General features: G+C 53.4%; 1 protein-coding gene across 2 annotated transcripts in view; it reads left to right on the plus strand.

Annotated features, from left to right (window-relative positions):
• RAB11FIP4 (RAB11 family interacting protein 4) overlaps positions 1–22,491 on the plus strand; it is a 101,069-nt gene that overhangs the window by 49,598 nt on the left and 28,980 nt on the right. The window contains exon 1 of one of the 2 annotated variants that reach the window (XM_070390406.1): positions 16,221–16,489. The exons of the other annotated variant lie outside the window; for it this stretch is intronic. Coding sequence (XP_070246507.1) covers positions 16,460–16,489 — 30 coding nt within the window. The 5' untranslated portion in view covers positions 16,221–16,459. Of the gene's footprint in view, positions 1–16,220; positions 16,490–22,491 lie in introns of those variants that run through there. 2 annotated transcript variants of the gene reach the window in all.

Genomic DNA, 22,491 nt, shown 5'->3' on the forward strand with positions numbered 1-22,491 from the left:
GGAGACCTGTGCTCCCTGCGTGGGGGTCTCCCCAGCCTCCTGGGGCTCATCAAGCAGAAGCTGGCCACGGTTTGTGCCACGCTTCCCACTGCATGGGCCCACTCACGACTGAGCAGCTGTCACTGTCATGGTTATTTTTATTCCTCCCTCTGGGAGCCCAGAATCAAAAGGAAACGTTAGCTCTGCAGCCTCGTTACCAAGAGCAGAGGAGCGGGGTAGGGTGGGCGGGTTTAGATCTTCTCAGCCAGGGCTGCACAGGCTCAAAGTCACAGCATCTCAGAGGGCAGGGCCCCCGGAGGCTGTCTCATATGATGCTTCATCTTAGAGATGGGGAGACAGACCATCTGCGGCCCTGGACTTCCCCAGCTGTGAGTGGGGCTGGGCTGGATCCTAGTTCTCCTGGCTCTGGGTCGGGAGGTCATTCCCCTGCCTCCTATGATGGCTGCAGCCAGGGAGGAATTAGGGTCGTGCTCCAGAGACCTCACCCCCTAGCCAGTGTTTTGGTGGGAAATGCAGAGTCTTGGGCCCCAGTGCATGACTCAGGAGCTGGGGTGGACTTAGGGATCTGCATCCTTAGCAAGCTCTTCTGATCAGTTTGGAATCACTGGTGTGGACTCTCCTTCTTGGTCCCAAAGCCCCAGACCTGAGCTCTGGGCCTCCTCGCTCCTCTCGGGCATCAAAATCCCAACCCCAAATCACAGAAGGACACCACCTGTGTGGCTCAGCTGCCAAGGGTAGGTCCCAGGGGAAGGGGACAGAGACAGGGTCCTGTCATGGATAAATACATGCACCCTGGATCCAGGCAGCCTGGGATCGAATCCCACATCTGCCATGTGTAGTTGTGGGTCCTTCCATTCATTTAGTTTTTTAGGTCATTATTGAATTTGTTATAGCATTGCTTCTGTTGTTAATATTCTGGTTTTGTGGCAGACAGACAAATGGGAATCTTAGCTCCCTGACCAGGGACTAAGCCTGCACCCCCTGCATTGGAAGGCGAAGTCTTAACCACTAGACCACCAGGGAAGCCCCTAGTTGTGGGTCCTCAACACGTTTCTTCATCCGCTGGTGCCTGTTTCCTCACCTGGAGGTTGAGGAAGTGAAGCTTCCCTCCTGAGGTGTTGTGAGGATTCAATGAGTTAGTACAAATAAAGTGCTTAGCCTTGTATCTGGCACATAATAAAGTCCGTAGAAATGTCGCTGTTTATGCCCCTTTTACAGGCTGGGTAAATTATGCTGAGAGAGGTTAAGAAACTGTCCTAAGGTCACATAGCCATTATGCAGCAGAGTTGGTTGGGGTTTCAATCCTTGTCCTACACAATAGCTGCCTGGGTGTCCACAGCCTCCCCAGCCCTGCCAGCCACCTGCAGCTCTGGTGGTGGGTTACAGATTGGCCAGGAAAAACACCCCCTTCCCCACCCCTCCAGCCCCTCATTGCACACCTCGGGTTAGGCTTGGTTATCAGTTCTTTTAGCCCCGGACAGAGCCACCTTTGCCCTAGAATTCCCTTATTGGGACAGAGGCTGCTGCCCCCCTCAATATCGAAACCTCAATTTTTGTTATGGCAACACCCACTTATACTCAGTTGAAAGCTTACTTTCAATTTCTGATAGAAACTGCACTTCCAACCTCTGCACTTTGGTCTAATAGCACGCTTTCAAGCATCAGCTCTTCTGGCCCTGGTGCCACTTTCTTGTCTGGGAAAGAAAGTGGAGTTAAGAACTTCCCTGGTGGTCCAGTGGTTAAGACTCCACGGTTCCAATGCAGGGGCCGCAGGTTCCATCCCTGGTCGGGGAACTAAGATCCCACATGCCACAGAGTGCAGCCAATCGGAAAGTAAAGTCCAGATGTCCTTAAACCGAATCTCTGCCTCGAGCCTTCTGATGTTTGGAAAGGACCTCACAGCGCCCCTCTATCCCACTGCCCACCACCCCATAGTCCTCCTCTGACTTCATTCTCATCTGAGTGGTACCGCTGGAATTGGGAAGTTTGGTCTAGCATCTGGCTGGTGCCCACCTTCAGAAATGGCCTCGAAGTACCTCTCTGGTTGTCCTGAGGCCTCAGCAATAGAGAGGGGCCATTCAAGCCTGTGGAGGGCCTGGCAGGCGCCTCGCCCGCTCTTTCCGCCGCCCACCCCTCTCCCTCTCGGTGGCTCCATTACGGCTCCTTTGCTCTTCTTTCATCCCCGATGGGATAGAATCTGCCCTGAGCGGTCAGGGCCTGGCCAGCTCTCAGGGCCCATTCTAATGAAGGTAACTGAATGCCCGGGCAGCTGAAACCGGCCCTTTGCAAAGCAGCCAGAGGAGGGCTGCCCTCAAGGGCAGAGTGTGCCAGCTCTTGTTTGCCTCAGCCTGGCATTCGAGATGGGCTGGGCCCTGGCACGCGGGTGGAGGGGCCCAGGAAGGGGAAGAGGCCGGAGAGCAGGTTTATTTGGGGTGAACTGGCCTGGTTCATGGCGGTTTGCGCTCAGTGCTCCCAGAAGTTGGAAAGGCAACAGTGGATTTGGGTCACAAGGGGGTGTGTGAAGGAGACGGTTGGATTAACCAGGATTCTGCTGCCAAATGCAGGGGCCCAGGGCTCTGACTTGGGGCCCTTCTGATCAGAGCTTCTCCTTCCCTCCTTTCCTTCCTCCTTCCCTCCTCCCTCTGCTCAGATCCCATAGATGCCAAGGTGTCTTGGGCAGACACGTGTCACTACTGTTCGGGGCTTTGTTTCTTAGACTCGAGAGGTCTGCAGAAGAGTGGAAGGGCTTGGGAGGCAGGCCTGCATCCAGATCCTGCCTCTGAATGTCCTTGGGCAGTTTATGTAATGGTTTTGAGCCTCAGTTTTCTCATCTGTGAAATGGGAAAAGTAGCGCCTCTGCTCTGGAGCATCCAGATTTTGTGAGACCTCAAGCTCTTAGACTGTATGGAGTCATCCTTAAGGATCTTTTTGTAGCTTCCTTGTGCAAATTTTACAGAGCACGTGACCGCCTGAACACACTGGCAGGGCCCCTCCGGAGCACGTGAGGATCTTAGACATTTAAGCTTTACTCGCTTCGCGTGTATACATCTACCTGGTGGGACTGTGAAGGATCGAGTGAGCTAATATGTGTAGAGCTCCTAGAACAGTGCCTGGCACAGCGTGAGGCCCTCGTAAGTGTTAATTTTTAATCTTACTGGCTCTCAGGGTTGTCTTGAGCATTAGGTGTGTGCAGTGTTAACTCCTGTAGCCCCACACTTAGTGCTGAAGATATGCTATTAGCTCACCTAATAGTGTTCGCGGTGGGCTGGCCGCAGTGTTGAGGTCTGGGGTCAAAACACTTTCAGTCTGGGAGAGGTAACCAAGACATCAGTTAATCACGTGCATGAGTGTATGCTCAAGTCTCTTCAGTCGTGTTAGACTCTTTGCAACCCTGTGGACTGTAGCCCACCGCGCTCCTCTGTCCATGGGATTCTCCAGACAAGAATACTGGAATGGGTTGCCATGCCCTCCTCCAGGGGATCTTCCTGACCCAGGGATGGAACCTGTGTCTCTTATGTCTCCTACATTGGCAGGCAGGTTCTTTACCCACTAGTGCCGCCAGGGAAGCCCCAGTTAATCACACAGATAGGCGGTTCCGAATGGGATGGTGACGGTATGAGACGTTGAAGGCGTGTCGGGTGATCTCTGAGTGAGTGGAAGTCGCTCAGTCGGGTCCAGCTCTTTGTGACCCCATGGACTATACAGTTCGTGGAATTCTCCAGGCCAGAGTACAGGAGTGGGTAGCCTTTCCCTTCTCCAGGAGATCTTCCCAACCCGGGGATTGAGCCCAGGTCTCCCACATTGCAGGCGGATTCTTTACCAGCTGAGCCACAAGGGTGATCTTTAAAGGAGAGAAAAATGAAATCATTTGACTTGGAATGTAAAGAAAGTTCTCTCTTGAGACATGAAAAGAAGGAATGAATTCTTATTACTCTGATTTATGCATGTCCATCTGGAAGGGAAACTGGCACAGTGACCAAGGCCCAGCTAGAAGCTAAACCAAGGTTATCTTGTTCGATCTCCTTGACAGCTCTGAGATGAGAGAATGGAGCTCAAGTGGGAGAGGTCTTCCTTAGCTGATATATATGTACCCGGTGGTAGAGCTGGGATTCAAACCTCTACCATCCCAGCTCTTTCAGCTACACCATGTGGTTGGCATAGATGCACAGATGCCCTTGTAGGCTCATGGGACCTCATGACCTTCTCAGAGGTCATACTACCGCTACTACCAAAAGCAGCTGTGACCTCTCTGGGATATCAGACTCCAAGAGCAGTCAGCCTCACAGACTTGGAAAGCCTTCCTGACGTTCTCATGTACCTGCATCATCAGTACAACTCCACAGACCCAGTTCCCATGGCCAGCCCTGTCCTGGCTTTCTGGTCTACCCACTCGTATTCCTTCAGGGGCTACTGATGCTCTGTTACTTGTTACCTTGGAGGTGCTCACCGTGTGAGGCACAAGATGCACTTAAACCGTTAAGACAAAGCTCAGAGTTAAAAAAAACAAGTAGGGAAGGAGGAGCCTGAGTACTGGGTTCAGAAAACCACAGTAGGGGAATAAGCTTCTCCCTCAGATTGATAGGCATAGCAGAAGGGGGGAATGGATGAAATGTAGCTCTCATGACCCACTGGAAGGAAGCAGGTAGTCTGGGGTGGGGTAGGATGGGGACTAGCACCCCTTAAGCACCTACAGTGAGCCCCCCACTCTGTTGGGTGCTCAACGCGTTTTTGTTGTTGTTGTTGAAGCTTTGTTGACTTCTTTGGCTGTGCCGGGTCATAGTTGAGGTACGCAAGATCTTCCGTCTTGCATCTTCGTTGCAGTTGGCAGGATCTTTAGTTGCGGCATGTGAACTCTTTAGTTGCAGCACGTGGGATCTGGTTCCCTGACCAAGGATTGAACCTGGGCCCCCTACACTGGGAGCATGGAGTCTTAGCCACTGGATCACCAGGGAAGTCCCTTCCCTGGCGTCTTCTGGAGACAACACTGAGGGGCCATCCCAGCTCCAAAGCACCTGCAGGGTCAGGTGAGGCCTCGTTACAACTGTCTTACTATTCACCTCTCCCTCTGCTCCATCCTGCTTCCCTCGTGCCGTCTCTGGGTCGACCCCTAACTCGTCCCTCAGTAAACTTCCTCCACGGACAGTCGGGACCTCGGGGGAGAGGTCCAAGCTAGACATAAACCTTAGGGAGCCCCGGGAAAAGGAGAAGTTTCTGGGGAGGAAACCAGGAAGGCAGGCATGCTAGGAAACCAGGCTGACAAGGTGAAGGAGATAGGTCCCATGGGGTCAAGTACTACGGTGAGGTGAGGACCCATGTGGCTCTGGTTTATTCGTTTCTGCCCTGTGGAGCTTCGGGAGGGATTTTCAAAGCCAGGGCATAATCTCATATGGAGATAAAGACATTTCAAAGGGGACACTGATGATACAAGGAGTATCTGGGGTTGGGGGTGGTCGCAGGGACAAAGAGAAGGATTTGAGAAGGGTCCCTCTGTGAACCAGGCATTGCAGCAGATCGAAGGCAAGAGGGACCTGCACAGGTGGGTGTGGGGACCCATGGAGGGATCAGGAGCAGGGTCTCTTCTGGTTGCTTCTGTTAGGCAATCGTCAGCTGCAGGTGAGCAAGGGGAAGCAGTGCTCCATGGCAAGGAGGAGACCCGACTTGGCCTGAGGGCTCCCAGCTGGCCAGCAGTGAAGGTGTGATTCAAACCCAGCCCCAAACTAACTTGAAACCCTGGCCTCTGGGCTTCCTGAGCTGGAGAAAGTGCAAGGAATGATATTCCAAGCAGAGGGAGCAACAAAGGTATGGATTACCTGTTCAGCAGGTAATAGAGGTAGTAACACTACAGACAGATGTGGCGCTATCGCTGTGCTAAGTACCCTTAGTGATCACACGCATTAGCCACCGTGCCGCTGGCCCACACCTCTAAGTGTTCTTCGAGAGTTATTTCACTTAACACCCACCTCCCTCTCCATCCCTCAGTCACCCTATAGCACAGACCCAGTCCATCCTCATATCTTACAGACTCTGTAGTTGCAGACTTGCTAAAATGTATTTGTAATCCCCAAATCAACACCCACAGCATTTTCGTGCTCATCGGCAGACATGCTCAGAGATGACAATTGGAGGTGCCCAGCTGAGGTCTTCACTTTCAACTCGTTCTGCAAACAAGTGTCCCTTGTTTTTTTCAAGCAATGTTGTTGCGGTGTTTTTTTGTTTTTGTTTTTGTTTTTGCGGGGGCGGGGCCAGCTTTTGCTGTTTAAAAATGACCCCCACATGTAGGACTGAAGTGCTCCTCGTGTTCCAGAGTGTGGGAAAGCTGTGATATGCCTCATGGAGAAAATGCGTGGTGCATAAACTTTGTTCAAGCATGAGTTATAGGTGGCACTACTGGAAAGAACTCACCTGCCAATGCAGGAGACATAAGAGATAAGGGTTCAATCCCTGGGTTGGGAAGATCCCCTGGAGGAGGGCACAGCAACTCACTCTGGTGTTCTTGTCTGGAGCATCCCCATGGACAGAGGAGCCTGGCGGGCTACAGTCCATGGGGTCACAAAGAGTTGGACACGACTGAAGCAAATTTACCCGACACGCACACAGGGCTGTGAGTTCAATGGTAATGAATCAACACCATCCATCAAATAACGTGTCTTTAAACGTGCGGAAAACCAGGTCAGGGATTGATTGGTTAACGAAAATGTGATGAGAGGCTGGCAGGAATCGACTTGAACACCAGCTATCTGCTTGAAGCAGAGCTGGGGTTCGAACCTGGCTGGCCAGCGGTGAATGTGGTCCTGTGGTTGAGTGAGACGGCAGGAGGCTGGGCCTAGAAGAAAGGTTTCTTTTTCCGGGCGCAGGGAGCATTCCCTCTCTCCCTCCCTTGCGAGGGCCTCCTCTGGGCCAGGCCCCTCCCACGTCTGTACCTGGACACCGTCTGCCCGCCCGGGCTGTGGTTTTCCCCTAAGTGGGAGGAACACTGGCTCAGTGTCCTGGGGCCAGGGCCTTTGGTTTCCCGTTGCCGAGCCCGGCCCTGGAAGAGAAGCCACAAACGAGGTGTGTGTGTCTGAGAGGGAGGCTGGCTCCCAGCTCCAGATGAGCTTGTTTATTCAGGGGCAGCCAGGCCCAGCCTGCCTGGGTGGGTCCCAGTGCGCCCTGGCCCTGCCCCACCCCACCAAACCTCCCTGCCTGCCGCCCGCGGCTCCCAGCCCTGCTCCCGGCCTCTCATCCTGCAGAACCCGCAGCCCTTCTTTTGTCGCTTACCGGCCGGCTTGTTTGTTGTGGGTTTGGGGTGTTTTCTCATCTCCAGATAATGGAGGAGACAATTGTGGGGGACTGTGTTCTCCGAGTGGAATTACAAGCCCTTAAGGATACGTCCTTCTGCCCTGAAAAAAAAGATGTAAAGTGACGTTCATCCACTCCCAGGCTTGTCTCAAAGTCATGTTCCTCAGCAGCGGCTGAATTCCTGAGATGAATGGCCTCCAGCCTAGAGCGTTCCTGGGGCATGTCTGAATTGCTGCTGAGAGCAGAGGTGCAAGGAGGACTCAGGGCTGTGAAGAAGGGGTCGTGCCCGTGTGAGGGGGCCTCAGCGGGCCTGGGGCCCCACCTTGTTGGAGAGCAGCTGTTCTGGGCAGGCTGCCTCCAGAACGACTCTGGGGAGGGTTGGGGTGGGTGACCCAGCAGAGAGGGCAGCTCGGATGCTAAGCTGTGGGAGCTGAGAAAGGAGCCCGGGCTTGGAGTGAAAAGAGCCGGAATGGGACCCCATCATATACAGAAACTGCAGCTCAAGGACACAGCAGCCCAGGTAGTGTTTGGACCCCAGCATCTCAAGTGGAGGGCCTCTCTGGGGATTCACACACACAGCTCACACGAGTGTGCACCCGTGCTAGTGCCTGGCAGGGAACCCCCTGCCTTAGCTCTCAGCCCTGGGTGTCCAGCTCTGACACCAGTGAGCCCTGGACTCTGCGTCCCCTTCTTATATTTCCAGGTGGCTGGCCTGTGGTTTCTGCTCAGTGAATGTTTGAATAACTAGTGACTGGATGAATAAATGATCTTGGCTCCACTGTGATTGCTTTGAGGAAGTGATGTTACAAATCTGAGCCTCCTTTTGTTTTGGTGCACTGTCTCTGGGGTCAGCTCCCTGGGTTTGAATTCTGGCTCTCCATTTATAGGCTTTATGTCTTTGAGTAGCCTCGTTAAGCCTCAGTTTCCCCATCTGTAGAATGGGGATAATACCTGCCTCACCAGATTGTTGTGAAAGTTAGATGAATGCATATCATGTGAGGCACTTAGAACAGAGCCTGGCGCACAGCAAGTACTTTGTAGATGTTTGCTATTCTTATCTTTAAAATGAAGACACTAACATCATGTTGTTGTGTGTGTTTGTGTGTCTGAGTGTGAGCGTGCCAGGAGCCTGATGCATTGTTTTCCCAAGTATGTTCCTTACAACACCGAGTCCTTTTGTTGTTAGTTCAGTGAGAAGGGGTTCTGTCCAAAGCTGGACAGCCTTAAGAAACCCCCAGGCTCTCTCCCCTGACATGCTCTGTGACATCTCCAAGGAGGAGCCAAGAGTTTTGCCCGCTGATTGAACCACAAAGCCCTTTTTATGCTTTCACAGTGCGATGGGGGCTCTGCAAAATACATTTTTGAAAGCAACAAATATTTCTTCCTTCTCTCTCTCCCTAGAGCCCTGGCCCCATCCTCCTTCTCTCATCCAGTAGCACTCAGGGAAAAATCAGGGCTCATCTCCTTGGGCTTGTCTGTGGGGCAGGAGGCAGCAGTCAAGTTCCCACCAGAAGGGTGGCTAGCTCTCCACTCTCATGTGGTCAGCCAGGCAGGGAGGATATCTCACCTTCAAGGGCAAGACGCTTTCCAGGACATATCACAAGGTGCATAGGGACACATCACAGAAGCCAGGTAAGAGCTGCCACTGATTAAAGTAATGTTGAGTTGGACAGTGGATGCTGCCCCAAGAATGATGGAGAAGGGCAGGGGACCTGACTTGCTCACAGTCTTTTGTCATCCTTATTAACTAGTTTCTGGTGATTTCAGACCATTCAGTTGCTGCCAATAAACTGGTTTTGCAGTAAGAGAGGCAGCTGGGAGTCCTGGACATGGGCCCACAGATCTGAGTGTGCATCTTGGTTCTGCCACCCTGGCTAAGCACTAACCCTTTCAAGCCTCAGTTTCCTCATCTGTAATCTAGGTGCAGAACATCTATCACACAAGATGACTGGAGTAAAATAAATGAGAAGAAATGAAATGACAGGCATACAGTGGATGTCCAATAGTTAGCTATTGCTGTTCAGTCACTCAGTCGTGTCCAACTCTGCGACCCCATGGACTGCAGCACGCCAGGCCTCCCTGTTCATCGGCAACTCCCGGAGTTTACTCAAACTCATGTCCATTGAATCGGTGATGCCATCCAACCATCTCATGCTCTGTCGTCCCCTTCTCCTCCTGCCCTCAATCTTTCCCAGCATCAGGGTCTTTTCCAAGGAATCAGTTCTTTGCATCAGGTGGCCAAATTGTTGGAGCTTCAGCTTCAGGATCAGTCCTTCCAATGAATATTCAGGGTTCATTTCCTTTAGGATTGACTAGTTTGATCTCCTTGCAGTCCAAGGGACTCTCAAGAGTCTTCTCCAGCACCACAGTTCAAAGGCATCAATTCTTTAGCGCTCAGCCTTCTTTATCATCCAACTCTCACATCTGTACGTGACTACTAGCTGCTATTAATAATAAGCTGCAGGGGAAGTGGTCTCTCTCTGGTTGCAGAGCCCCTGGCCGAGGCACTCACTAGGGCAGAGGGTGTCTCTTCAGAGCTCAGAGCTGACACGAGCTAGGAGGAGGGCATCTGGATCTTGGAAAACGTCTTTCTCATTTCCTTGTTTCTCTCCTTTCAGATTCCATCTCAGGAACTTCAGAAGAGATGCCAGGCCCCACCTAAAGAAATAGCTTAAGGGAAAGACTTAAGCAGCGAGCCCTGTGAGGGGCCAAAGGCAGGACCTTGCGGAATGTCCAGGGAAAGCTGTTTTTTACCCAGACGGCAGGATAAAGTCCAGGACAGTGGGCGGGGGCCCAGCTGCTCTTCCCTGAAGCAAAAGTCAGTGTCTAAATCCAGGGTGAAAATAGTCCTCTACCCCCAAAGTCTCTGTCCTGCTTTGGTTTCCTTCATTTCCTTCATAGTACATGTCACACATCATCATCCGTTCATTGAATTTTGTCTGACTCTCCCCACCTGAAAGCAGGGGCCACAGGAACTGAGACTGTGGATCACAGCTGTGTCTCCAGCACGAGGAAAAGGGTCTGGCTCATAGAAGATGTGTGAGTGAATGACGAAATGAATGAATGATGCCTGCGCCTGCGATCGCTCCAGCTCCCACTATAGTCACAAGCCTTTGGCAAAGTAGTTCCCAAACTTTGTTACATTGCAGTCACCTGGGGCATCTTTAAAAACAGCTGACTCCCGGTTCCCATCCAAGCCATTGGGATTTGGTTGCTATCTGATATAACCTGGGCACTGACTTTTTTTTTTTTTAATTTTGGGGGCTGCGCTGGGTCTTTTTTGCTGTGTGCAGGCTTTCTCTAGTTGCAGCGAGTGGGGCTGCTCTCCTTGGAGTGCACAGACTCTCACTGAAGTGGCTGCTCTTGTTGCCAAGCACAGGCTCTTGGGGCACTGATCGCAGCACACTTAGTGACTGTGGCAGGCAGGCCCTTGAACACGGCATCAGTAGCTCCAAGGCATGTGGAATCTTCCTGGACCAGGAATCCAACCTGTGGCAGATTCTTATCCACTGCGCCACCAGGGAAATCTTGGGCATTGACCTTTTTTAGGCTCCCAAGTGAGTCCAGTGCGCAGCGCGATTTTGGAACTGCGGCTTTACTATAGTATAGTGAAGTCGACTCTTTGCAACCCCATGGACTGTAGCCTACCAGGCTTCTCTGTCCATGGGATTCTCCATGGCAAGAATACTGGAGTGGGTTACCATTTCCTTCTCCAGGGGATCTTCCCAACCCAGGGATCGAACCCAGGTCTCCCGCATTGGAGGCGGACGCTTTAACCTCTGAGCCACCAGTGGCTTTACTATCCACTCCTAAAAATCAGAGACGTGGGCTGCCAGGTCTGGGAGGAGGTAGGGAGGGTCAGGGGAGGCATTTGAAACAGAAGAGAGTTGTTTATGCTCTTAAGGGTTTGCAGTCACCTGACTTTACAGAGAGTAAAGGACAGGGAAGTTTTCCCTCCTTGCCCTCTCCCAGTCCAAGTTCCATTTCCTCCTCACTCACCACCACCTCCTCTTAGAGGACTGGTTGAGTCAGAGGGAAGGCAGGTTCTCTGACCATTTTCCCTGCTTACTGGGTTTGCATGAGTAAGAAAACCCATTGTTTACATGAGCACAGGTTGACAAAAATAGAGCCTAGCCTTCTAACACTCGGCCCGTGTCCAGAGTCCATAGGACCTGGTCCCAGCCCAACTGCATAGATATCAGCCAGGTACCACACAGGACCGCAGGCCCTGGGGCAGATTGCTAAGGCATCCAAGCCAAAGGACAGACACCAGCACTGAGGTATTTGCCAGTAGAAGGAGGCTCCTGTTTCCGGGGCACACACCTGGTCCAAGACCTGCTCCTGGGCTAGGTAGGATAGGAAGTGATGTGCTGTCCGAACCGCAGCTCCCAGAGCAAGGGGTGGTCCGGGGTGCCTCTTCTTCCCTGTGCAGCACAGACCCTTGGACAGGCCCTCACTGGAGCAGTCGGGGAGTGGGAAGGTCTTTTCCTCGGGGTTAAGAGGCCTCTGTAATCCCATGATCCCACCTACTTCCTTAGTACCTGTTTCTCTTTCTGAAGCCACTGCTGATGTTATCAAAGGTTGAAATTGTCCCCTGGAATGGAAAGCTGAGACTTTGTTTTGTGTGCATGTCTTTGGCCACACCCTGCAGCATGTGGGATCTTAGTTTCCCCAACCCAGGATCGAACCCGTGCCGCCCGCAACGGAAGAACAGAGGCTTAGCCACTGGACCGCCAGGGAAGTCCCAGAAAGCTGAGACTTGTTTAGTACTTGGGGTGATGACTTTGGAATCAAGGGAAGACAAGTGCTAGGGGTGGGTGAAGTCTGAGACAGCAGCGTGCAGGGCTTTTTTCCACACACAGAGCAGTAGCTGGTGATACGGTGTTTGGACAGAAATAGAGTCCAATGTGTGACCAGGTTTGACCAGTTTGACAGTCCTGGTTGATGACTGATATTCGTCTTGGAGAGCCCTAGACAGAGAGTCAGGAGCCCAGCGCTAATCCCGGCTCTGCTGTGAACTGTGAGAGGAGAAGCCATTTCCCACCTCTGGGCTTGTCTCCTTGTTTGGAAATGAGTGGTTTCACTAGTGATTTGAAACACCTTCTAAGCCATGGCACACCTTGTCCGCGTGCAATTTCCTGTGGAAGCCTTCACGGAAAGCAGATAGAAGTGGAGTTATTCCTATTACTTATGTAGAGCACACCCTCACCCGGCTTTTGCAAGGTCTCCATAGAACCCTGAGGGTTTCAAGGAACCCAGCCTGAGAACTACTGGACCTGACGCTTGCCCCCTGCCCAACTCTGGTATGATTCATGTTGTTCTCTGTTCATTTGGCTCATGTTGGTTGGCATCAGTTGTTTGACTAATGTTAACACCAGGTAATGTTGAGAGAGCTCTTTTCCTGTTTTTGTTTTTTTTAATAATATTTATGGGCTTGTAGGATCTCAGTTCCCCCGCCAGGGATTGAACCCTCACCCCTTGCATTGGAAGGTGGATTCTTTTCTTTAAAAAAAAACATAATCATGCTCATTTGTTTTTATTTTGGTTTTTTATGTTTATTAATTTATTTTTGGCTGTGCTGGGTCTGCCTGGCTGTGTGGGCTTTTCCCCAGTTGCAGTGAGTTGGGGCTACCTTCTAATTTGAGGGCTTCTCATTGCTTGTTGTGGAGCATAGGCTCTAGGAGCACAGACTTCAGTAGTTGTGATTCTTGGGCTCAATAGTTTCGGCTCCTGGGCTCTAGAGCACAGGCAAAGTGGTCATGGCGCTCGGGCTTAGTTGCTCCATGGCATGGGATGCTCCATGCTCCAGGGATCTTCCTGGATCAGAGATCCAACCTGTGTCTCCTGCATTGGCAGGCGGATCCTTTACCATTGAGCCACCAGGGAAGCCCCTGGAAGATGGATTCTTAACCCCTGGACCATGATGATGCCCTACTTGCTTAGCCTGGCCTCCCGCATGGCCCCAAACATGTACAAAATGTTGTCTCTTCACACCCTCTGATGCTGAGCTAACTACTGCATGGTGCAGCAGAAGGAAAGTTAACAAGGGTAGATAACCATGGTACAGAGAGAACTCACTAATCTCTTTCCTCACCTGGATCACCCAGGTGATCATGTGTTTTCCGCCCCCATCAGCTTCTGGAGGACCATTAACTCCTGCTTGTCAGCATTCCATCTGCTTCTCTCTGGCTTTGGCATTCAGCGTCACGGGAGTATGCTCCTATCAATGGTGGCATAATCAGTTTCATGACGTAAGAAGAATCCATTAGAGTGACTTGCAATCTGAAAATTACTCCTGGGTACGTTCCCTGGGAGAGGGCTTCTGTTTTTAATGAGAATGTTATTTCTCCTGAAGAGACAAGTCGGACCCCTTAGGAGATTCACAGCGCCGGGGAAGCATGTGAGGGCATCACCTCCCTGCCGCTCCCCACCTCGGGCCTGTCTGACCCCATCCCTAGGAAAGAGAGGGTCTGGCACTGGCAGTCAAGAGCCCTGTCTCTACTCATCTGATATCTCGCCGTGTGACTTTGGACAAATTCCCAGCCTTCTCTGAGCCTCTGTCTTCTCATCCATAACATGGGGGATGAGTGTTTTATTTTATAGTATTTATTTATTTAATTTATTTATTTGGCTGCACCAGGTCTTAGTTGCGACACACAGGATCTTTGATCTTTGTTGCGGCATGTGCAATCTTTACCTGTGGCCTGTGAACTCTTAGTGGCAGCATGTGAAATCTATTCATAGTTCCCTGACCAGGGATGGAAGCCCTGTATTGGAAGCAGAGTCTTAACCACTGGACCACCAGGGAAGTGCCTATCATTTCATTTAAACCTCACAACTGGAAGAGGCAAGGTCTTGTTCCCACTTTTTAGAGGTGGAAACTGAGGCTCTGAATTATTACATGACTTGCCCATGGTACACTGTAGAACTGGCAGGCTTTAACTCAGCTTGTCCAATGCTAGCATATTGTGATACTCCTCTCTGTCATTCTGCTTCTTAGGACAAATACCTGGAGATGCTCCCTACCACACCAGTTTCAGGAGAAATAAAGAGGGATCAGTAGCATCACCCCCTCTATGGAGCTCTGGACCGTGTCCATCAGGTTCCCCCTGGTGGGGGCAAGGAGGGGCTTGCCAGTCTGACTCTCCACTAACCTTGACTGGGAGAAAGCCAAGATCACCTTAGGTTTCTGCTTCTCTTCCCCTGTTCTGGGTGACCCTGTCATGTGACCTGCCTTCTGGAACCTCATAGTCCTTAAGGGGCAACAAGAGACTTGGAAGGAAAGAGGAGAAACTGAGACAGAACCCCAGGATTCAGTGCCACCCTAAAACCTCACCTGAGGGAGCTAAGCTAAGGTCTCAGGGTGGAGCTGAAAAGGCAGAGCAGGCCCAGGGTGCATGGACTCATTCAGGCAGCACACCTTTGATGAATGCCTAAAATCAAGTGTACCCACTGGCTCAGGGTGCAAAACAACCCATGAAGTAGACAGTGCCAGTCCCATTTTACAGATGAACACACTGAGTCTGAGATGTCATAGGACTTGTCCTAAGACTTGCAGCTGGCCAAAAGGATTCAAACCGAGGTCTGTCTGATTCCAAAGCCACTGCTCTTTCTGGTACACCACGGTGCTCCTGAGTGTTAGGACTGTGGGGGTGGACACGAAACCAGAGTGAGAAACAGTCTGTGGCCTCCACATGTAGATCTCAGAACTGGAGCGCATAAGCAGGGAGGAGAGGGCCAGTTGTGATAGTTTCCACCTACACTGCCCCAGCCTCCTCCCACATGCAACCCTGGCCAGAAGGCTCCCCGCCCTCTGGCTAATGCTGTCCATTTTGGAGAGTCCCCAGCAGGTCTGGGAGCCTCAGTGGAATGCTTTGCCTCAAAAGACAGGCCCTGGTAAACAGAAAGGCAGCTGGAAATTTGTTTACAAGGGAGATATTGGGGCGAGAGGAAGCTGAGAGCAAAGAGCCAAAGATAAGGGGGCTGAAAAGCTCTGTGTGTGTGTATTGATGTTGGACCAAAGGGCGCTACCCATACCAAAGTGCCACCTCGTTGGTCAGTGAGAAGTCAGGGATGGCCAAGATAGCTTCACATGGGCTTGAACCGGACAATTAGGAGGGTAAGTCTGCTCTGAACCCTCCCCTGGTTACACAGTGCAACGTCAAGTCAAAGGGAAGCCACACTTGCAAAATTTGCTGGTTTACAGTTTGCCGTCTTTTAATCTGCAGCATAATGAAGAGTTATGAGGGAGCACATTTTTGACTCGTTATATTTACTAAGCTCCAACAGAAGGTCCTTTCCTTGTTTTGATTTTTTTTTTTTTTTTTTTTTTTTAGTTCTTTTTGCTGCTTGCTTGGTTCTTTGTATTCCAATACTGGTTAAAAAGACAGCTTTGACTTTACACCACAAGGTCGGGAAATTTGTGGGTGGGATTCAGGATGAGAATCAATTTAGGAGTCACTAGACTCAGGCTGGTGGTGGTGGCGGCAGTGAGCGTTGACGGCGGGTGTAGGGGCTTGTCGGCAGGTCTCAGTTCGCGTCCGCAAACGTGAACCAGGAAGCAGTGACAGCAAACTCAGAGTAGCTTGGAGTGGGTAGCGGCGGCCACAGCGCCCGCCTGAGAGGCGCGTGAATTTACAAACTCCGGAATCCCAGGGCCCCGGCCGCGTAAACGCCGGCGGCAGTAACCTGGCGGCGCGGGCTCGGGAGGGCCCGGCGAGCTCCACCTCCGGAGGCGCCTGCTGGGGCCCGGGGAAGGGGGCGTGGCCCGGGCCCGCCTCGCGGCCGCGCGGCCAATAACTGGCATTGCCCTCGCCACCTGCCCCTACCTTAATGGGCGGGGTTACCTGGACCCCGCCCCCCGCGGCTCGGGTTCCCAGGCCGCGCTTCCTTCTCCCCTCGCCCCGCCCCTGGCGCGAGGTCCCGCCCCCTTCGAACCCGGAGCCCGGGCGCCTCGTGATGTCACGGCGGCTTTGATACAAAGAACCCTTCGGCCCACGCGGGTCTCCCGGCAACGGGCGCGGGTGGGGGCGGGGTCGGCGCCGTCAACTGGTGCCGAACCCGGCACGCAGTCTCCGCGCGCACCGGGCTGTTCCCTGCGCTGAGTCTCCGTTCGCCCCGCCGACCCGCTCCCGCCAGTTTCTCTCCTGCAGCACGCCGACCCGCGCGCGGCCGGACGGGGATGCGCACCCCGCCTGCCCCCGGGGGCCAGGTAAGCGGCTGCTGGGGGTGGGGGAGGCTTGGGGCCCCGACGACGCGCACCTTGCCGGGCCCATGGGCCCGGGACTGGGGAAGTTGCCGGATCACGGAACTTCGCCCGCAGTCCGGGCGCCGGCTCCTTCCCTGGGAGGGTCCGCCTTGGCCGGGGAGGTCCGGTTACCTGCGCCTGGGTGCGCTGGGCCGCAGGGGTGTAAGTCGCCACCCCCGACCCTCTCCGGGTCCCTGGTGAGAGGGTGGGTAGCGGTAGCCCCGGGGCGCGAGGAGAGGCTGCCAGTTCTCTCCTAGGCGCCGTTTCAGAAAGTGTTTAGAGGGGGATCTAGTGGACTGGGAAGGAGGTTTGTTTGTCCGGACGCCTCCCTTAGGACATCCCCCGCCCCCGCGCCCCACCTCGGCTCCCAGGGCTCCTGCCCCTCCGGGGCCAGTGTTGCCCTAGCTCCCTGCCCTTGGCCCTGCTGAGTCCCAAACCGGGCCGTGCACGGGCGAAGTTTCCCCGTAGCTCTCGCAGGCTGCACGGACCGTGTTCCTGGGCTTCCCTCATCTCCAAGGGTCTCTGCCAGACAGGAGGGAGGACCAGCCTGGTTTGGGGTTTGGGGTTTGGGCACAGGGCCCTGCTCCTTCCCAGCGGAGGCCGGACGTGTGCGCGGGTTCTCAGCTCCAAGCTCTCAGGGCCCCAAGAGCCCTCAGGTCCGCCCCGGTAGTCGTGGCAGTTGTCATAGCCGCTCCTCTGCGGGCGACAGGCGTCTCTGAGGTCTGGGCGGAGCAGAGACTTGGAGAACCGAGTGAGAGCTGCAGGAACCCTACGCAGCCCCGGACTTTATTTCTTCCCATCCTTGCACACCCTCCAGGGTACCTCTTTCCACAGGTCCCTTTCTCCCCTGCTCTCCTACAGATGGCTGGAGAGGCACATTTTTCAGCCCTGAGGGACATGCCTGTGTTCCTTGACTGATTTACAGGCCGCCTCCTCAAAGGAGGGTGAGGGAGCTGGGCTCTGGTAACTCAGCGTGTGGGGCTTGGGTGGCAGCCCGCTGGGCTGGTTCCTGGTGATCCACCAAACCTCTGTCCTCCCTTCCTGGAGCCTGGTGCTCATCTCAGGGGCTCCTGGGAAGGGAAACCCCCAGGTCCTTTCCCTGGTGAAATGTATTTACAGTGAGGGCTGGGAGGAGGGTCCCAGCTGGTGCACCTCAGAACCCTGCAGTAGGGTTCTCTTATCTCTCTCTCTTTGTAACCATCTAGCCCAGCCTTGGTGGAGTCTTAGAGTCACTGATTTTGACTGGCAAGTCACTGGTCTTGCCACCCACTCGCCACCAGCTTACTCCACGATTGTCCCAAGCTTTACCCTGCTCAGCTGACATTCATGAAATGCCGATTATGTGCCCCGGGGACTATAAAGTGTGGACACTTTCCACCCCTCCAGGTCTTTGAAGGCTGTTGGGAGGTGGGGGACTGATATCCTGGGTTGAATTGTTCCCTGCCCAACCCTGCCCCACCCCAGCCCTCGAGGAAGAGTTGATCTGGCTTGTTTCCAAGGTCCCTGTGACTTCACTCAGGTGCCTGTGTCCCCTGTAGGATTCTTAAGTAGCAGGCAGTACAACTCGGGCAGATGCCAACTGGGGAACAGCTCTGTAATTTGGTAGACCCTGGCTTTGATGGAGACGGTGGGGCAGATGACTAAGGCAGGCATGAGATAAGACTGTACCTAGAGGACAGACAGGACCAGCCAGACCAGGTGAGCAGGCAGGAGGCGTGGCCTTTGCCCCGAGGAGGACCATTGAGAGAGACTGCCTGGAGCCTGTCCTTGGAAAGGACTTTAGTTCAGCTGAGGGCAGAAAGAAGAAATCAGAGTGCCTGGAGCAGCCTGCCCTGGGGAGGCACTAGGCTTCAGCAGGAGAACTGGTTGGTGAATATTCTTCTGTTCTTCACCTTCCCTCCCTCCTGGCCTCTCTTCAGAGCATTCAGGCCCCTCCCCAAAGCACACTGGCCCCTTCATGGCCTCCTGGCCCCTTCCCCTCCTGCAGGGACCAGCTACCTCTACACCCGGGGCTTTCTCTTCAGCTGCTCACCTGGAGCCCTGTCAGCCCTCATCTTCCAGCACCTTCCTCATTCCTCACCAAGGTGGCTAGAAACTTCTTTTCCTAGGGCTCCAATCCCCCCTCTGAGGTGGCTCTTATGCCAAGGGATGTTTCACAGCTGATTCAGCTTTAAGGGGCTTCACAGTTTCACTTTTTATTTACTTTTAAAATGGTTTTATTTGTTGGCTGCGCTGGGTCCTCGTTGCTGCACGGGCTCTTCCCTAGTTGCACAGGGCAGGGGCTGCTCTCTAGCTGCGGTGTGCGGGCTTCCCTGTGCAGAGGCTTCCGTTGTTGCGGAGCTCGGGCTCTAGAGCACGGGTTCAGTAGTTGCGGTGCACAGGCTCTGTGGCATGTGGGATCTTCCTGGACCAGGGTTTGAACCTGCATCTCCTGCATTGGCAGGCAGATTCTTTACCACTGAGTCACCAGGGAAGCCCTCACTTTGCCTTTTATATTTTAGGTGTAGATAGAGAAGAGAGGTTCAAAATTAAATAGCAGATGAGCATTTCTGGGAGGTAGACACCTCAGGGACTCAGGACCTTAGACAGGGGGCAGGGGGCAGCCTGGGCAGAGGGAGCCCACCCTCTAGCCCTGTGCCCTGTTCCCCACCGCCCCCTGCCCCCAGCACAAGGCTTATTGCCTTTGGACGAGGAAGCATCTCTGGCATTGTCTACTGCCTGGGCAGTGGGCACAGTGCCTTGGCTCTGCAGGATCCTTGGGGGTGGACGTTTTCCTCTGTGACTTGACCCAGCAACTGGGCATTGATGGCATCAAGTCACTGGCCTCTTGGATGAGGAGGACCGTGCAGGACCATGCCTGATCCCACAGCTGGATAACCTGCCCACGGCCAGCTGAGCACGGGACAGGCGTGCTGATCGGGGAGACCCACCTGGTGTGCGTCTGGACATTGTGTGAACACGTCCCCGGGCTGTGGTACATGGTCTCCTCCTCCAGGCGGTCTCCAGGGCACAGATCCTTCCCCATTCCTATTCTCCCAGCCTGCACCAAGCGCATTGCCCGGCATAGGCAATTCCTTCATTCAGCAATGGTTGAGCATCTAATTCGTGTTAGGTTCTGTGCTGGACACAGTGAACCCAGCCAACAACAATCCCTGCCTTCAGGGAGTGCACTGTGACAGCAGAGAACAGGCGAACAGGGAAAGCCTGCAGCGTGAGAGGTGCTGAGAGAGAAAGCAGGGTCCTAGGGAGTGCGCGGAAAGGTGTTTGAGAGTGGGGAGGGAAGTCCTCCATGAGAAGCCAGCCTCTGACCCCAGAGGCCTGGAGGATGGACCATGGCTGACGAGGTGCACCCACGGACCTGGAGGGAAGCCACCGAGATCGGGGGAAGAGAGACAGGGGCAGGTGTGCTGTGCCAGGGGCCAGCCGGGGTGCCAGGAGGAGAGCAGCCGTGCAGCTGAGAACGTTGCGGGCACAGATGCGTTTCAGTGCTCGGTCCTCATCAGGCCCCTGCTGTCGAGGGGTTTGGACGTGAAGGCGTTCCTGGGGAGAGGTGTGGGGGTGTGGCCATCTCTGGGTCACATGGGCCTGTCCAAGTAAATATGGAAACTGTCCTTGTCAGACTGTTGTTTCCATTCCACGAGTCGATACCAGCGAAACCCACCTGGATGGTGTCCATAAACGCTGTCTAAGCTGGTGGATCACAGTCGGGGCTGTCCCTCTGTCCCCATGGGCCAGGTGCTGCCAGGGGTGCGGCAGGCGCAGCCCTCAAGACCCTCAGAGAGCTGGCAGCCCACACTTGACGTCGCTCTGGCTGGCCCCCACCCCCCGGCCCCCAGGGCTCAGCTTCCTAGTCTCCTCCTCCAGCTCCCTGTTTTCCCTTAGCGCCATCTTCACTCCCTCTACCCGTGGCCAGGTGGCAGCTCACCTGTGTGCCCCAGTCTCCTTGGGGGGTTCTCACGCACCTGGGCAGCAGCCTTGGGCTCATCTCTTTGTAGCCGAGGGCCCTGATGGTGAATGTGTGTGTGAAGTGGAAGGAGACGCTGGGTGTCCAGAAACCAGTGCATCCTCCAAGGGGCACGTGGAGGTCTGGGGGAGGCGGGCTCCCGGTGACCTTGACACAGCTCCTCCTGGCAGACAGTACAAGTAACAGTGACTTTTCTAACCCGTCTTCTTGACTTCTTTCAAGAAATGGGAAGTTGCCTGTTGGACGTGTTTTTAATTGATTCAACCTGCTTCGTCTTTCCAGACAAGTGGGTTCTTCCCCAGCAATGTAAACATGATTCAAACAAAAACAAAGCTCTATAGCTGTTATTATTAATATCTGCAGCTCTGCTTATGAGTGCTTTTCTCTCTTAAGGGATCGAAAAGAGGAAGGCCTAATCAGAACGGCAGTGTGGGAGAGTGGGTGGAGCTAGCTCACCCTTGAGTCATCTTTTATCACCCCCACCCTTCTGCGCTCTGCAGGCCTAATTTCCATAAAAAGGGACCACGTGCATTTCATGTAGCCAGTGCTGTCTGCGGTGGACCAGAGAGCAGAGAGGAGTCTTCCGTCAGCCCCAGACTTCAGTCTACCTCCTAGGATAGGAGAGACATAGGAGCAAGTTTCTTCTTCTTGCTCACCTGTTTTCCTGGGAGAAATATCTGCTTCAAAACACAAGTGCTCAGGCACCCAATGCCTATTTTCTTAAAGCAGGAAAAAAAAAAAAAAAAAGTGTTACAGCCAGAAAACACCTGCATGTAGATCCCTGGCTCTGCTGCGTGAAGTTCTGGTTCTTTGGGCAGGCTACCTCAACTTCCTGGGCTTCCCTGGTGGCTCAGTTGGTAAAGAATCCACCTGCCAGTTCAGGAGACACAGGTTCAATCCCTGGGTTGGAAAGATCCCCTGGAGAAGGAAATGGCAACCCACTCCAGTATTCTTGCCTGGGAAATCCCTTGGACAGAGGAACCCGGCAGGCTACAGTCCATGGGGTTGCAAAGAGTCAGCGACGACTTAGTGACTACACCACCAACCGCTATCTCGACTTCTGAGCCTCGGTTTTCCCACCTGTAGAATGGGTGTGATACTACTATCCACCTCATAGGGTAGTAATGCAGATAACGTGAGCTCCTGTGACCCGCAGTGCCCACAGTGGGTTCTGACCCTTGCTCAGTTGGCGCCTGGTGGATGGTTAGGTAACTAGGGCCAGCACAGTGTGGTCCCTGAGAGCCTGGGCTCCGGAGTCGGGCTCTCTGGGTTCAAGTCCTGGCTCTGCCAGTTGCTCTTTGTGGAATCCTAGGCAACTTATTTAACCTGTCTGTGCCTCAGTTTCCTGTGTGGGAAAAGAGAATGATGCTCCTGCCTCCCTCTAGGGTGGTTATGTGGATCAGATATGTAAATGTATGGGAAGCATTTAAAACAACGCTTGGCATAGGAGCCAACTGTTATTTTTAGTTCCTTCAGGTTCTGCTGGTTTGATTCTTGTGACTGATAGCCATACCACCTACAGGACTGCTTTTTATTTTTATTTTTTGGCTGCATCTTGTGGCATGTGGGATCTTTGTTCCCGACCATAGAGTGACCCCTCACCCTGTGCATTGGAAGCACAGAATCTTAACCAATAGACCGCCTGGGAAGTCCCTGACAGAACTTCTTGCAGCCTCGAAATAGGAAGGTGGTGGGAAAAAACCACACTACCCGAGGACCTTTATGGGAGGAGCAAGATTGTACTTCCTTAGCCTCTGGCCTTTTTTTTTTTAATCTTTAAATATTTTCACTTCTTGTAGATAACTTAGATTTTTTTAAAATGTATTTATGTAGGGCTGTGCTGGGTCTTCATTGCTGTGGGGGCTTTTCTGTAGTTGCAGAGAGTGGGGGCTACTCTCTAGTTGGGTACGCGGGTTTCTCACTGCACTGGCTTCCCTCGTGGCGGAACATGGGCTTTCGAGCCTGCAGCTTTCAGGAGTTTTGGTGCATGGGCATGTGAAGT

The sequence above is a fragment of the Bos mutus genome, chromosome 19 (assembly GCF_027580195.1).
Source record: "Bos mutus isolate GX-2022 chromosome 19, NWIPB_WYAK_1.1, whole genome shotgun sequence".
Lineage (NCBI taxonomy): Eukaryota > Metazoa > Chordata > Mammalia > Artiodactyla > Bovidae > Bos > Bos mutus.